At 46.7% G+C, this 15,253-nt stretch overlaps 1 protein-coding gene across 1 annotated transcript in view; it reads left to right on the forward strand.

Annotated features, from left to right (window-relative positions):
• Window positions 1-13,356, forward strand: part of LOC116322259 (glutamate receptor ionotropic, kainate 5-like) — a gene marked incomplete at its 3' end in the record, with an annotated part of 78,299 nt that extends 64,943 nt beyond the window's left edge. Inside the window, exons 16-19 of the mRNA XM_039605376.1 lie at window positions 5,118-5,343; window positions 9,514-9,642; window positions 10,677-10,828; window positions 12,889-13,356. Coding sequence (XP_039461310.1) covers window positions 5,118-5,343; window positions 9,514-9,642; window positions 10,677-10,828; window positions 12,889-13,356 — 975 coding nt within the window. The remainder of the gene's footprint in view (window positions 1-5,117; window positions 5,344-9,513; window positions 9,643-10,676; window positions 10,829-12,888) is intronic.
• Window positions 13,357-15,253: the final 1,897 nt, after the last annotated feature.

A 15,253-nucleotide genomic window follows, 5' to 3' on the forward strand; every position in this document is an offset into this window, starting at 1 on the left:
GAGCATCCAAACGTGTACGCTGGGTGTACTTTGAAACTATTATATATAATAGTAGAGTAAATTATTCAAGATGAGCAAAATAATGGATGAGTACATCCCCTATGTGAAGGCTCGGCCTTAATGTCAGCTGTTATTTGGATGTCAGTAAATCCATTTGCAGACAGACCAGCAGCAGTTTCCATTCACATGTATGTGAGAATTTTAGCTTTGCACAAGAAATCAGAATGAAAAAAAGATAAAATACTGGAAGTAACGACCCGTAAGTGTAGAGAGGAAAGTCCTGGGTTTAAACCTGGGAGGAGACATGAATCCATCCAGATGATTCATCTCTAAAATGATGTAAACAGTAATAACACGACCAGATTATTGGTCAGATAATTAAAAATGCCTCCAAAGTCCAGTTCAGCTGATCAGACGCTAATGGCTACAGCCACCTGTCAGTCACAGAGGCCACGCCCCTAACCATGCAAACTTTGAGCTTTGGTAATGTTGTTTTTCTGTAAGTGGCGATTTATTTCTACCGTATGCTCAGAAACATTGACGTAGGCATGGACCATTGACTGTAGAAAACATGGACGACGCGACCCCGCCTCCTACCATTGTGCAAAAATGAAGCCAAAATACCCCGCTTGTGGAGGCTGCCATCTTGCAAATTTGGAGCCAGAGGCTGTGTCCCCATTCAGGGTCTGCACGCTTGAAGTACGCGCACTACACGCACTACGCGCACTACGTACGGTGCGTACTACAAGTACGGGAAGTGCGGAAGTGAGAGGCTTGTGAAATGGGACGGTCTAGCCTTCGTCGTGCTGTTCAGGTTGCCTAGCAACCATGATACTAACCGCGAGAAACGTTACTTACAGCTTTGTGTGACAGAAATGAAGGAGAAAAAATGTTTTGTTGGTCATTCATTTTTGTCATGACATCACTTTGATCAGTTGAGACCACAGGACTGTAAAACATGATAGTTGGGCTTCATTTCTGTACTGAACAGTCATTTCAAGATTAGTTAGTAAATAATAATTAGCTAATGTTATTCATGAGACTAAAGTCATCTCACTGTGGTAATGTTAATATAATATGGACAATATTATATGTATTGTCAGATTATATATATATATATATATACTGGGTGACCCCCTCATCTGGGGATCTCCTCAGCCCTTCCCAGGAGGGTGGCACGGATGCCCCTCCGGTGGTGCTCCTTGGGCTCTCGCACTCTGGGGCCTCTGGATGTCTGGAGCCTGGATCTCCTCCATGCCTGCTTCATGCCATGGGGGACGGGGCTATGGCCCTCCACACCCTCTAGCAGACCGTTACATGGGGAAACCTTTTGTATACAAGCGCGTTGATCCACACAGGTGTGCACACGGGTGTTCACTGTTCGTAGACATAAACTACACCTTTCTTAGCTGCTACTTCAAAGCACATTGTGCGCTGTCTGTCCTGCATGCTGCACAACAACTTTCAATATTTAGTATTTACTGATGTTCACACTTAGCTAGATTAACGTGATGGTGTTGTGTTTAGTATGTTGCTTTATTTTTGTTTGGTTTTTTTTTTTTGCTTGTCTTCTCTTCTTTTTCTCTCAACAGGTGATCCAGGAGATTTTTTTTTTTTCTTTCTCTTTGTCTTTGTAAGTGCCCTTTCTCACGGTCTCTTTTCCCTTCTGTTTTTCTTTTCCTTCCTCTCTTTCTTTCTCCCTTTCCTATCCCCCAGTCATGTCTGTCCCATCTGTAACAACTGAAAATAAAATAAATAATAACAACAAAGTTTGATCAAATGGACCAATACGGCAATGCCATGATGATCCATTTGGCAGAATAAATCCATTTGGTATCCTTGTTGGTCTTCAGACAACAATTCTGACGGCTAAAGAACCAAATGGGACAGACAAAAAAAAAAAAAAAACCAAGCTGACGCTGAAAGTACAAACATCACTAACGTCACACAACTTTGCCGACATGTGGCCAACAGTAATGTTTTAATGTTCTTAAACATTCGCACATAAATAAGTGACATAATATTCAGTACTTACTTTTGACAGTTCACTCTTCGCCGCTTCCCTTCTGCCGTATTTTGCGGCAAAATTATCCACACCCACCGCCGCGCTATGGATTGTGGGATATATGGGGCCACGAAGCGTGCACCGGACCACGCTTGATATTTGGAGAAATCGACGGCGCATTTGGAGTATGCATTTGAAGTGCACTTTGAATTGGGACAGCCGTCGTCGCGTGGCGGTGACGTAATCGCACTTGAAATGCGTACTTCAAGCGTGCAGACCCTGAATTGGGACACAGCCAGAGTCTGCGCAGTAGTGACTTGAGGTGGAGCGACTGTGTAACGCTCCCGCCCACACACCCGCTGGACGTGACCGCAAACACGCCCCTCTACACTTTTTACGTAGCCCGGCTGCTCGAGTTCTTTTGCTGGTTTACCGCGACTGACGACTCCTTTAATTAAGGTAAATACAACCATGTCACTGTTATAAAAAAGACACAGCTTATCATCTTATAGTTCTAAAATCACTCTGTTGTTAATTCGTTTGCTAGATTAGCCGCTAGCATACGCACTGTGTTGGAGGCTTGTTGCTAGCTAGTTAGCGATGCTACACACCTGCTACTCTAATAGTCTGTGTTATTGAAGGATTCAGCACTTCTTATGTTTGTTATCCATTTTTAGACAGCGATGAGATCAGCTGCACACTCTACAGAAGCCCAGAGTTACTGTTAATATCAAAAATGTAATGCTGTCCTTTGAGATTTTAACATAAGACTGTGAGTGTAATGGATCTAAAACTGTTTGAATCTTCAGAGCCCTCTACAGCCTGGTAACATTTAAAAACGGCAGCAGAACATTTCAGTAGTGTAGTCTAATTTGTTCTTTTCATTTAATAATAGAGTCCATATTATATCAACAGCTACATTCACCCTGGAGAGAAACTAGTGAGGGAGACCATCAGGACCAAGCTGGGTTTCCTGGGTCCAGAGGTTTGGAGAAACTTCTTCCTTTTCTTTCATCACAGCTGTCCTGTGCCAGAAGTTCTGTTGACCGACTGAGAGAGGCTTCATTTAAGAAACACCAGGAAGACTGAAGCTCATCGCATAGCTCAAGCAGGACTCATGATCTTCACCAGCAGCTCCCTCACAGGGAAATCTTCAGCACTCCTCCGTAGGCCCGATCCAGGAGATGGATAAACCCAGCATTTCATGAACACTGTGATGGAGACCTTTGGTTTGTGTAATGTTATAAATACTCAGATACTCCCCAGAGGCTCCAGACTTTTACATAAAGATATTATATTCAGTCCTGTAGAAAGTTATATATTTAAAAATATATGATCCTCTCTGGTTACTCTGGTATGAATAACTCTGAATCACTTTATGGTAAATAACACACTATCTGCAAAAAACTGTGAAAGAATTCCAGATGACAAGTTTGTAGTTCAACATACAAGTGACGACCTTTGACCTTCATCAGGTTTTATTTAATTGTGCCAGAGAAAATCTCATATGCTCTTCATGCAGCTGAGTACATCAAGTGTTTAAAACAGAAGCTGTGCAGGTCTGAGATCAGCAGCTTTGTGAAACACCAAACTGAGGTCCTGTTAATGCTGATATATAGTGACACAGTTACATGAGTGATTAATCCTTTTGTTTTTTGTCTTTAACTTTATCAATAAAGCTGCAGCTTTCACTACAGCACGTGTGGTATTTTAACCTTTGCACTGTTTTCATCAGTTCATTTTGCAGTTAACATGTGAACATGTTGGATGATCTGTCTGCTGTCACTGGGTGGTGCTGAGGTCTGAATCTGAGGGCAGCCCCTGTAATCACAAAGACAACAGAACCATCAAACTCAAATATAAATTTTATCCCTCAAAATTGAAATAAAGCTGATTCTTCTGTCCTCACACACTCAGGATCTGAAGTTCTTCTCTTACATTTTTCAGTATTACAGTACACTACAGTACTTTAATCCATAGTTCCTGATTAATGAGGAGTTACTGAAGTACAAGCTTTTAAAAAAGATGTTGCTGTCTTTACAGATGTGGCAAGAGACTGAAAACATGCTGTTGTTTGCACATATTTAATATTCAGCTCTGCACAGGAGCTGCAGCAGGGTGCAGCCTGTTGCTTTTACAGTATAATACTTGTAATAAAAGTACAGTAACAGTAATTAGTGACTGAGCAGCCCGGGGCGTTTCTCTTGATTTCTTTAGTAAATTCATTCACCTGCACTGATTAGCTAAACGAACCCCGACAGCCGAGTGCTCATTTTAGCTAGCTAGGTCTCAGGACCTAAGGACGGTAGTTATGGATTAGCTTACAAACACGTTTAACTTACCGAAAAAGTGCAGCGGGGCCTCGGGTCCTTCTGTCGGGTAGTCCAGTTTACTGAAGAACACCTCAGGCTGTCAGGTTAAAACACTCGGTCGTGTTTTCGTAGCGTAAACGCTGGCCCTCCTCTCAGAGCCTACGCTCTATCTGCTATTCCCGAACAGAGATACGCAAGTTTCTCCGTGACTGCAGCTGCCAGTCACGGAGATACGCAAGTTTCTCCGTGACTGCAGCTGCCAGTCAAAGCTGCTATGATGACGTTTCAACCCAATTTAACGTCACCGCGGTAGGAATTAGAATCAAACTTATGGGAAAGGAGACCCCTTGGACATCAATCAGCATGATGAGAACTATTGATAACAAAATAAAGAATCTGTTTTCTACAGTCAATGGCATGGACCCAGTCTCGACGCTGCCTCGAGTGGCCATTAGAAGAAGTGCAGTTTTCATGTGTTTCGCTGAACTGTTGGTAACTCAGGCCCTCAGCAGAGCGCCAAGTGAACTCATCTGCCAGCTGTTTGAGGAAATTATCGATCCTTTTAAAGAAGTGAAATATACATTTTAAGGTGTTTTAAAGATTTATGTCCTCAGCAGGAACCAGTGGACTCGAGCCAGACTGCCCAGTGAGAAACAGGATATAAGTGCATTTACCACAGAAACAACCAAATCAAATAAAAACAGTCAACTTCTGCTGCAAACATACATCATGTGGTACAAAAACAGACTATCAAACATGTTCAGACACTACAACTGTCCTTTCACCCTCTTTTCCTGCAGAACTCACGGTACCAGACGTACCAGCGGATGTGGAACTACATGTACTCCAAGCAGCCCAGCGTGTTCGTGAAGAGCACAGAAGAGGGCATCGCCCGCGTCCTCAACTCCAAGTACGCCTTTTTGATGGAGAGCACCATGAACGAGTACTACCGCAGCCTCAACTGCAACCTCACGCAGATTGGAGGACTGCTGGACACCAAAGGATACGGCATCGGCATGCCTCTGGGTGAGGAGGGGGGAGGGGCTAACCGGGTACCACAAGCCAAGGCAGACTGCCCCCTGCTGCTGAGTGCTGGTGTTAAATAACGTGGGATCACTCTGTTCTGCTGTTAGCGAGGTCTCTGACAGCTCAGGTGATCCTGCTTAGCGCACAGTTAGCAGAGTTAATGAAGAGAAGAAGGAACAGATGTTGACAGTGACAGAAAAGACACGAGCAGCTTTCAGGAGAGCCGCCGTCACTCGGTCGGCCTGTTAACACATGAGCATCGAGGCGGCGGCGTCCACCGAGGACAGGGAGCGATTAGCTGTAAATGAAGGAGAATCAGGAGTCAGTTTCATTTTTACGTTCCCTCTCTCAAAGTTTAACTCAACGACCGACACATCAATAAAACACAACATCCTCAGCGAGTCACATGACAGTCAGGTGGTTTGATATCCACTCAGGGATGATCTGATATCGTCGTGTTGGTGTTGTTCCCAGATCATCATGAAAATGTTGTTCCAGGTTCAACATTGCAAGTGACCAATCAGAATGTTGTGACGTTATTCTTTTGCGCACCAAGCCATTCGTGCATTTATGAAATTACAGTGTTGCAAGGACAATATCAGTTCTGCTTACCGTTTATTAAAGGGTCAGGGTCAGGGTCTGTTGATCGGTGGACAGAGGCGGTTTCTCGCAGCTTAAGTACAGTTTTTTGTTTTATGGTGGTTTTTCCCGAAGTCGCAAAAGTATGACGTCACAACATTCTGATTGGTCACTTGCAATGTTGCTCCTGGAACAACATTTAGTATGTTGATCTGGGAACAACACCAACACGACGATATCAGATCGTGCATCCGCTCAGAGTCCAGAGACACCAACGAGCGGCACATTTTTACCACAACACATGAGAGCACGACAGCGTGCTGTGCAGGAATGAAGAAGGAGCTGAGTTTGGCTGTACGACAGGAGCAGGCAGAATCATGTCCACATGGGACTCAGGCGCTGTCGGCCAAAACCGCACACGGCCCAGACTCACAAGAGTTTGTAGCACAGCGACGAGCTGATCGCACGTTTGAAAAGAATCAGTCAGGACTGAATCCTAGTAAAAGCATCTCAGCAACCAAATTACAAATAAACTGTCATCCTGAGGTGTTTTATGTTGTAAGGTAGGCCCTACAATAATACAGAAAACCCCCAACAGTCAGACAACCTGTGAACAAGCACCTGGCAACAGTGGGAAGGAAAAACCCCCTGATGACAGGAGGAAAGATTAGAGGTGAGGGGAACAGGAGAGGTCAGATTATATAAATGATATCTGATATGAAGCATCCTGGACTCTGAGCGTAGGTCAGGGTCAGGATGATGTCATCACGTGAATTTTATTGATTAAAATATTGGAATGGAGGGTTATAAATGTGACTTTAATGATCACAACTCGAGGTGGAAGAAGGACAACTGTGTGGAAACAGAATTTTAAACATCGATCGTTGGTTTGGACGAGAGAAACAAACCATTCGATGAGTTTTATCCAAAGAGGAGTGATGTTTCCAGAACAGCCAGCCTGCAGTTTACTGAGGAACAAACAGGAAGCGTGTCAGGACGTATCAAATGTAAAAAACCCAAAACGTGGGCGTGTCATTGTTTCGTCTTCCATTACATTTTACCATGAGACTCGCTCACTGCCGCTTTATGAGAGTCGCTCTGTGATGGACTAATGAGAGGATGACTGGACGAGCGATGGACGTGAGCTCGTTTACGGCCACCCAGGACAAAATATTAATGTTGCTGCTGTAAAGTGAGCTGATATGTACTCAGTAGCTCATAGTTTAACTGTACAGCTCCTCGGCCATCGCAGACTTTCCACCTATGGAGTCACTGGGTAGATAGACCTGTTGCTGCTGGCCGGCTCCTCCACACAGATGTATATATTACATATACATAGATATACATGAATCAGCACAATCCTCATGAAAGACGAGATATCGGGAAAAGACATTTTTATTCACCTCGAGGTGTGAAAGCTGTCAGAGTATAAGGCGGGCCGGGATCGGACCAGCACCTCCAGCTGGAGCCGACACCCCCGGCCCCTTACACTGCGGGTGGTGTAAGGGAGACACTACTCATGCTGCGTGACCCAGCGCGATTCCTGCTGGTCCATTCAGTTCTGCAGCACAACTATCCAAAACAAAATACTTTTAATTTGAAAGACTTGGCACTTCCTTTTGCCAGAGGGATGAATGTTGTGAACACGCTGTGTGCAAAATATTTCATTTTAAAGAACCTTTAATGGGCACAAATGCTGAAATCGGATCCTCAGAATAATAAATGCGCCTCATAAAGCAGTGAAAATGTCAGCGCTGCTCATCCATCAATGTCTGTAAAACAAATATGTTTCATCTAATCTGAAGCTTCTACCATCACAGCCGGTTTCATGTGTTTCAGCACCAATGCTTCACTTTTCCTTCTGATGAGCAGCAAACGAGCTCTCTGCTAAAGGCTGTGCACCTGATTGAATAACATACAGAAGCCTCTACTGCCATCCAGTGGTCAAAAATAATACTGCTGTAGAACTGGGTTGCTGTAGTTTAAAAATAGATAAACATGTGGTGGTGCAGCCGTTTATTGTTCTTATTAAATTATTGGCTTTTTGTTTGATGATGAAAGCAAACAATCTTTGTTTTTCCTTTAATCTACATCAGCTTCTCGCTTTCATGGCCTCAGGGCAGGTTTAAAGTGTCAGCTGAACCATGACACAGTTAAATGTGACTGGATTGGTCAGCTCCACACCCACAGTCTGTGGCTTTGGATCTTGAATCTGCCCCTCGCCCCTGCTGTTTGCCCGAGAGACCCTACAGGAGCAAAATGCTGTGGCGGCGTGGCTGCAGGGCTCGGTCGGGTTCCCCCGTCACCACGATAAGGAACAGAGCAAATACGTACAGCACCGAGCTGAAAAACAAAGTAGTGAGAGCTATCAAGGAAGCTGTGTCCATCTTGTCTTTACAGTCTATGCTTTGCGTATTGTCCCTTAAGCCAATCAAAGCGACCTCTGCTGACCCATGGCTGCAGAAACAGCTGCAGTGACGGCGTGCATGGTTCAGTTAGTGTGTGTCTGCTGGTAAGTGTCAGCCTGCAAGCTGTCAATAAATCTTTACTGAGGATTGAACATGAGTCCGTTCAGTAAACAACCTGCAGTCTGGAGAGATTAGGGGATTACATCGTGCTGCCGCACAGGTTCCCGTCCGGAGCTCCGGTGTCTCCGCTCGCTGCCTGCAACGCATCTGGAGCTCAGGTGGAAACGAGACTGCGAACAGCAGCAGCGCGTTTGACTTGTATAAAAGGTGCAGCTGCTCGTGTCATCGTTGTGTCGCTGTTTATGAGAACACGTTAAAAACCCCACAGAGCAGCAGAGCGCGCCGCCTCCTCCACATCAGCACGTTTACCTGATGACCGGTGAGCAGGTGAGCTCCGCCGTTAGAACCAGCCCTCTGTTTTCATCCACAGCCCACCTGAGACTGGATTTGTCTCATCGCCTTTGAAAGAGGAAGACCAGCCATCAGCTCGTCTTTAAAGCCACTTTAGTGCATCAGGACGCGGCGACACTGACTGCAGCTACGTGCAGCCTGGTTGGTTCCCACAGACGTGAAACAGAAATCCACAGACTCTGAAAGCAGTGCAGAACGGTGGCCTCGTCTTGTGTGGTCATGCAAGCATGATTCGATAAACCCATAAACAGTTTCATCCATCCACAGGCGCTTCTGATCTGTGCAGGCTCTGAAAGCTCACCAATGCAGGGCAGTGTTAGACATCACACGCCTGAAAGCTGGAAGTGGACTCAGGTGGTGTGTGTGTCAGGCAGACAGAGGCTTAGATCAGTCTCGGGTTGGTGGTTGGTGCCAAGGTTTAGCTCACTTTAATCCAGCAGCAGCTTTAGGATGAGCTCAGTCTGAGTCTGCTCAGGCGTGTTTGTGACACGCGTGTTGGCGGCCGTCCGATTGTTTCCGGGTGGTGCCTCAAAGCACCATGAGGTGACCGTTGGTGGGATTTGGTGCTTTATAAATAAAACTACAGTAAACTGTACGTCTGTGATGGCATACAGGCTGTGTCCAGGAGTGCATCTGAGGGAAACTACTTCCTGTTTGGAAGTAGTTTCATGTGTGTCTTTAGATGTTGAATATGACTTCTGCTCTTCGTCAGGCTCTCCGTACAGAGACGAGATCACTCTGGGAATCCTGCAGCTGCAGGAGAGCAACAGGCTGGAGATCCTGAAGAGACGCTGGTGGGAGGGAGGACAGTGCCCCAAAGAGGAGGATCACAGGGCCAAAGGTCAGTGTCACCGTAACGTAATCATTTAACGTAAAAACGTCATTTCCTGTTTCTGTTTGATGGAAAGATTCAAGGACACAGCCGTGCTCGTCCCTCATGTCAGTGAAGTCTTACCATGATGACACGAGACGTAAACAGGAACTTTTTATCAGGCGTCTCATTTCCTGTGCCCGCCTGTCTTTTCCTCATTGATGAGTTTGTCCTCCAACTCCACATTTTATGGTGTCAACCTTGTGGGGACAGAAATCCTGGTCCCCACAAGGTTGATGACATGATTTCTCTCTCAAAATGTGGTTTTGGTGTCAGGATTACAGGTAGGTTAGGGTAAGCAGCTGGGAAAGCATTATGTCAATGGGATGTCCCTCTGTGTGTGTGTGTGTGTGCTGGCTCGTAGTTTGTGTTAAAGATGCTGACACGTGTGTAATCGCTGCCTCAGCCCTGAATCTTCAAACGTGTCGTGCTCGTCTCAGGGCTGAAGGATTTCCCAGCCCACGCTCTCTGTGAGTTAGCTTTGCTGACATGTTACAGTTTTCCATGCAAACTATGAAGAACCGCAGCGATCTGCCATCAGAGCAGATTTTTGGTGAAGGTGAACCAGCGCCGGACTTGTTTTTCCAGTGGTGACCGTCAGCTGTTTCTTCATGTGAAGAACAGCAGACGTGCTGCTGCAGCTTGAGCGCTGACACAGGTGCTGCTGGCAGTGTGACGACCTGACACATGAAAGAGTTACACTTTGGTAATACTGATGGTGTGTTTGGCACAGGCGTCAGGAGCATCTCGTCCCACAGGGAGAGGAAAAGGCTTTGAGGATCTGTGCGAGCGTCCTTATGTTCAGCGTCTCGGTCCTGAGCAGTGACCCCACTGTGGCAAGCAGGGGACGCTGAGCCTCGGTGGGATGGCCGGTGTAGATAACGGTTGTTTTAAGCCTGGCCTGTTGTTGCTGATGGAGAGCACGCTGTGCTTGGAAACAACCCTCAGGCTGGTAGATGGGTGTAGGTGAATCGATCTGTGATGTGTCCATCGCTGCGTTTCAGGGCTCGGCATGGAGAACATCGGCGGGATCTTCGTTGTTCTGATTTGCGGCCTCATCATCGCCGTCTTCGTGGCCATCATGGAGTTTGTGTGGTCGACACGCCGCACCGCCGAGACAGACGAGGTACACCATCACAAACACACACACACGCTGGTTCTCCAGAGTAAACAGTACTTGTGTTTTTAAACCTGGTGTGTCGGCATTAGCACTGCCTTAGGTGTTCTCGGTTCTCCTCACTATGACGGTTCCTAATGGTCATAGATGGGAATTTTTATAATAGGAATTTAGGAGAAAAGGGGCGTGTCTTAAGAGAAGCTGAAGGTCAGACACATTCGGAGCGAGGAAGAGTTGAAGCTTTCTCCACACATCAGCCCTGTGAGCTCACTCTGCTGCCCTGACCTTCATTTGCCCCTCATTTATCTGTCGTTTGTTTGACTTTCTGCTCGGGCTGTTTATAAAGCAGCAGATTGTAGGACAGACACACACACACAGTCTGCAGAGCATCTGCACACTGATACAAACGTGTGCTCAGAGAGGTCACGAACTCTCTCTTCGCCTGCAGACATCAGCTCACACACTTTGTATGACAAGAGCAAAATCGTGAGGTCATTTAAAAACTTCCATCAGCAGATTACAAATATTTAAAAGAATAAAAAGATGCATCTGAGCAGTGGAGGGGCAGAGAACCACCAGCAGCCATCAACATGAGAATGAAAAACACATTTACTCTGAAGTTTTTTCACCTGCTAACACAATGAGCTGCTGCTGCCACCTGCTGGTGATACACCTACACCTCCACAAGCTCAAGTTTATTTATATAGCACATTTCCAAACAATCAATCCTGTGCAAAGTTCTTAACAATGTAAAATCTCACTAAAACAAATGAAATGTAAAGCAATGATGCAGTAAAATATAGAAAAAACAAATAAATAATAAAATAAGTCAATAAAAACAACTAAAACAACAACTAAAACCAAAATGTTTGGGTCAAAGTGTCATGGTTAGGCTGTGTGTAGGCAGGATGAGGACCCAAACGCAAACTCACAGGAAAACAGGACTGAACTCAAAATACAGCTTTATTGCTGACAAAAGATAATAGCGATACAAAATAACATGAAACTAAACTGGGAAGTACTAAGGTAACTGACTTACGAGGAAACACACGGAGGGGCACACAGTCATGAGGGAGAACGCGACACAGAACTGAGGGAGACACAGACATAAATACACAGAGGGTTAACGAGGGAAGTGGGAGCACACGGGGAACACAGGTGACACTGATAATCATAACAAGACACAGCAGGAGTGAACGCAACACTGACGGGAGACTGACAAAGTAAAACAGGAAGTACAGAGGTTCAGACAGGAGGAGAGAGAGAGCACAGACATAACAGGCTGGGTAAAACATGGAATAAAACACAAGGAGAGACGAGGGGTCACAGATACACAGAGGGCACACAGGGGGTAAGAGTCACAAGGGGAAAAACACATAAGGAACAACGTAACAGAGCAACTCAGGAAGCATGGCCTAAATAAGGAACAAAATACATGAAAACTAAGAATACTGGGCCAACGTGGCCCAGGACCATGACACAAAGTGTTTGTGCAGATCTAATATTTAAGGGAAGACTATTCCAAAGTCTGTGACCTGCCACAGAGAAGGCTCTGTCACCACCAGATGTTTAGTCCATGGATAGGATGGTTTTAAACTGGACCTCATGGTTTTCTCTGGAGCATAAATAAATAGCAGCTCAGACAGCTGAGAAGGGGCTCGGCCGGTAAGTGGCTTAAAAACAAAAAGTAAGAGTTTAAATTGGTTCCTGTAAGGATCAGGGAGCCAGTGTGGAGAGGCTAAAACTGGGGTTACATGCTCCTAACGTTTAGTGCCAGTTAGCAGACAAGCAGCTGCATTTTGGACCAGCTGGAGACGATAAATAGAGGCCTGGTCCAGACCAAAGTACCAAGAGTTGCAGTAGTCCAGTCTGCAGCTCCAGGTCCAGTGCTTCCTGTTATTCCCAGCAGCTGACAGACAGAGTGGGGAATAAAATCTAATCCAACACTCAGAGATCAGAAAGTTCTTCATACGGAGTCTGATCTGAGTGAGAGCGGGTTAAAGTGAACACATGTGAAGCTCCAGGGTGTAGCTGAGGTTTGGGGGCCTCCATCAGAGTGTGAAGGGTGTAGCTGAGTGCCTTTGCTCTCTCTCTCTCAGGTTTCCGTCTGTCAGGAGATGCTGACGGAGTTCCGGAATGCCGTATCCTGTAAGAAGAATTCCAGATCCCGTCGCCGCCGGCCCCTGACCAGCACTGGGGGCGGAGTCCTACGTCACCCGTCCCGCCTGGCTCTGGCCGGTCCCCGCCCCATCCGTCTGATTCGTGAGATGCGTCTCAGCAACGGGAAGCTGTACAGTGGCGCCGGCCCAATGACGGGCGGGTTGGCAGGGGTCGGGGGAGGGATGGGAGGATGCCCCGATCTGGGCCCGGGGCCACAGAGGCTCCTGGAGGACACGCTGGGCACCAACACCTCTACCGCTACCCCCCCTCCTGCGTCTGCCCTGGTGGCTCCGCCCGCCCCCCCGCGCAGCTTCCTGCAGGCCTGCAGTCACGTACGCATCTGCCAGGAGTGCCGGCGGATCCAGAGCCTGCGACCGGCCACGCTTACCCCACCCCCACCCCCTCCACCCTCCTCGTCCTCCTCTGCCTCCTCCTGCTCCCGGGTCCCGCCCTCAGTGGCGATGACAGGCCTTCACCCCCGGCACAGCGCCCATCATCATCTCCATTATCACCACGGCTCCATGTCGCTGCCCCGCCTTCCGCCGCCCCCTCCCCCGATGCCGACGGACAGAGCTGACAGCGACGGGGGAGTGGCGAGCCCGCAGCGGTCTAAAAACAAACCTGTGCCCCCGCCCCGGCCACTGCCCCCCACCAAGACCCCGACACACCCACCGACAGACTTACTCAGTGGGCACGACTGAGCCTAAGGATGCTGTCTGTGGGGTCAAAGGTCACAAACTACTCATTGACCCCAAAGCTGTATTGGTCTAAACTGGCCCTTCAGCAGGGGTCGATGGAGGAAACCATTCTGACCCCTTTGTGGGGGTCATCCAGTAAAACAACGACACGTCAGTGGAGTGTACCAAACCTTTACGGGGGGGGGGGGCGGATTGACCCGCTCTGAGGATGAAGGACTACTCGCGGACTCTTTACCTTTTGGATTAAACCAGATTATCTGTCACACGGCAGACAAACAGGAAGTGACTCTCTGAGGCCAACGCACCCTCAGCCAATCATCTCGCTCCAAGCCGAGCAACGAGGACTCCGACTGAGGTTTGATACTGATCCAGGCGTTTTGTATAGACAAAACGCTACAGACACACACACAGACACACACACTCACACACACAAAGTGGAGAAGAAAAACTAAGTTTGTGGTTGTATTTTCTGTCCTGTTGTCCAATCAGAGGAGCCTTTCCTCCTCCTCGTCCCGATCCTGAAGCTGATGTCACAGCGATCTGATCGCCGAGTTGTCTCATTTCTAAAGGTCACCTGTCAGCTGCCGGCGGTGCTGAGCTCCATCACCGAATAATTTGGACCTGCTGTACAAAAAAAACAACCTGCTGACTTTTTCCCTTTTTCACTATGAAATGAACGAACAGCTGCTGCAGTTTGTTTATGTGTTTGTTTTACAGTTGTTACACACATCTGTATTTGTAATCATTTTATCATTTAATAATCTTATTTGTATTTTATATTTTTTTCATTTTTGCCTTTTTATATTTATATTTTATTTTATTTTTTGTTATTATTTTTTTCCTTTTTATAAAAAAGATAATTTAAAGTAACAATTACAAAGTATATAATTATAGTTTGTTGACATGCAGGAAGTGAAGCAGCAGCGGAGGACAAAACGCGCGTGTGTGTGTGTGTGTGTGCGTGTGTGTGTGTGCGCATGTGTGTCCGTGTGCGTGCGCATGTGTGTGTGTGTGTGTGTGTGTGTGTGTGTGTGCGCGCGTGTGTGTGTGCGCGCCTGTGTGTGTGTGTGTGTGTGTGTGTGCGTGTGTGTGTGTGTTTCCTGATGTTTTCAGTTTTCCCCTCAGATCAGCAGGACACAGAGGACAGATGGATGTTATTGATTCTCTTGTTATCATTATTATTATTATTGATATCGACTTGTGGGGTGACTGTAGGAGGGGTGCTGCCCTCTGATGTTCAATATATAGACTCATGTTTGGAATAAATAAATAAAAAACTGAAAGGTGCGTTGAGGTGGCCCGGGTGGAGGAAGTGAAGGTGGGGTTGGGCTGCTGGTCATGGAGCAGCACACAGGGTTTGTTTTGTTGTTTGATTTCCAATATTCCATGTTTTTGTGATCAGCTGTTTGTTCAGAACTCGAGGGATGGGGAATTATTTTGACACAGTTTAGGAATGTTCTATGGACGCACACATCAAGTGTAACAGCAGCCACGGATGCAGCGTGAGCCGGGTGGAGGAGGTGAAGGTGGAGTTTGGCTGCTGGAGCCGAGCGTCTTTCTTTCAGCTTTAACTCTAATCCTGCATTTTTATTTTATTTGTGCGCGT

This window comes from Oreochromis aureus, linkage group 22, assembly GCF_013358895.1.
Source record: "Oreochromis aureus strain Israel breed Guangdong linkage group 22, ZZ_aureus, whole genome shotgun sequence".
NCBI classification, from domain to species: domain Eukaryota; kingdom Metazoa; phylum Chordata; class Actinopteri; order Cichliformes; family Cichlidae; genus Oreochromis; species Oreochromis aureus.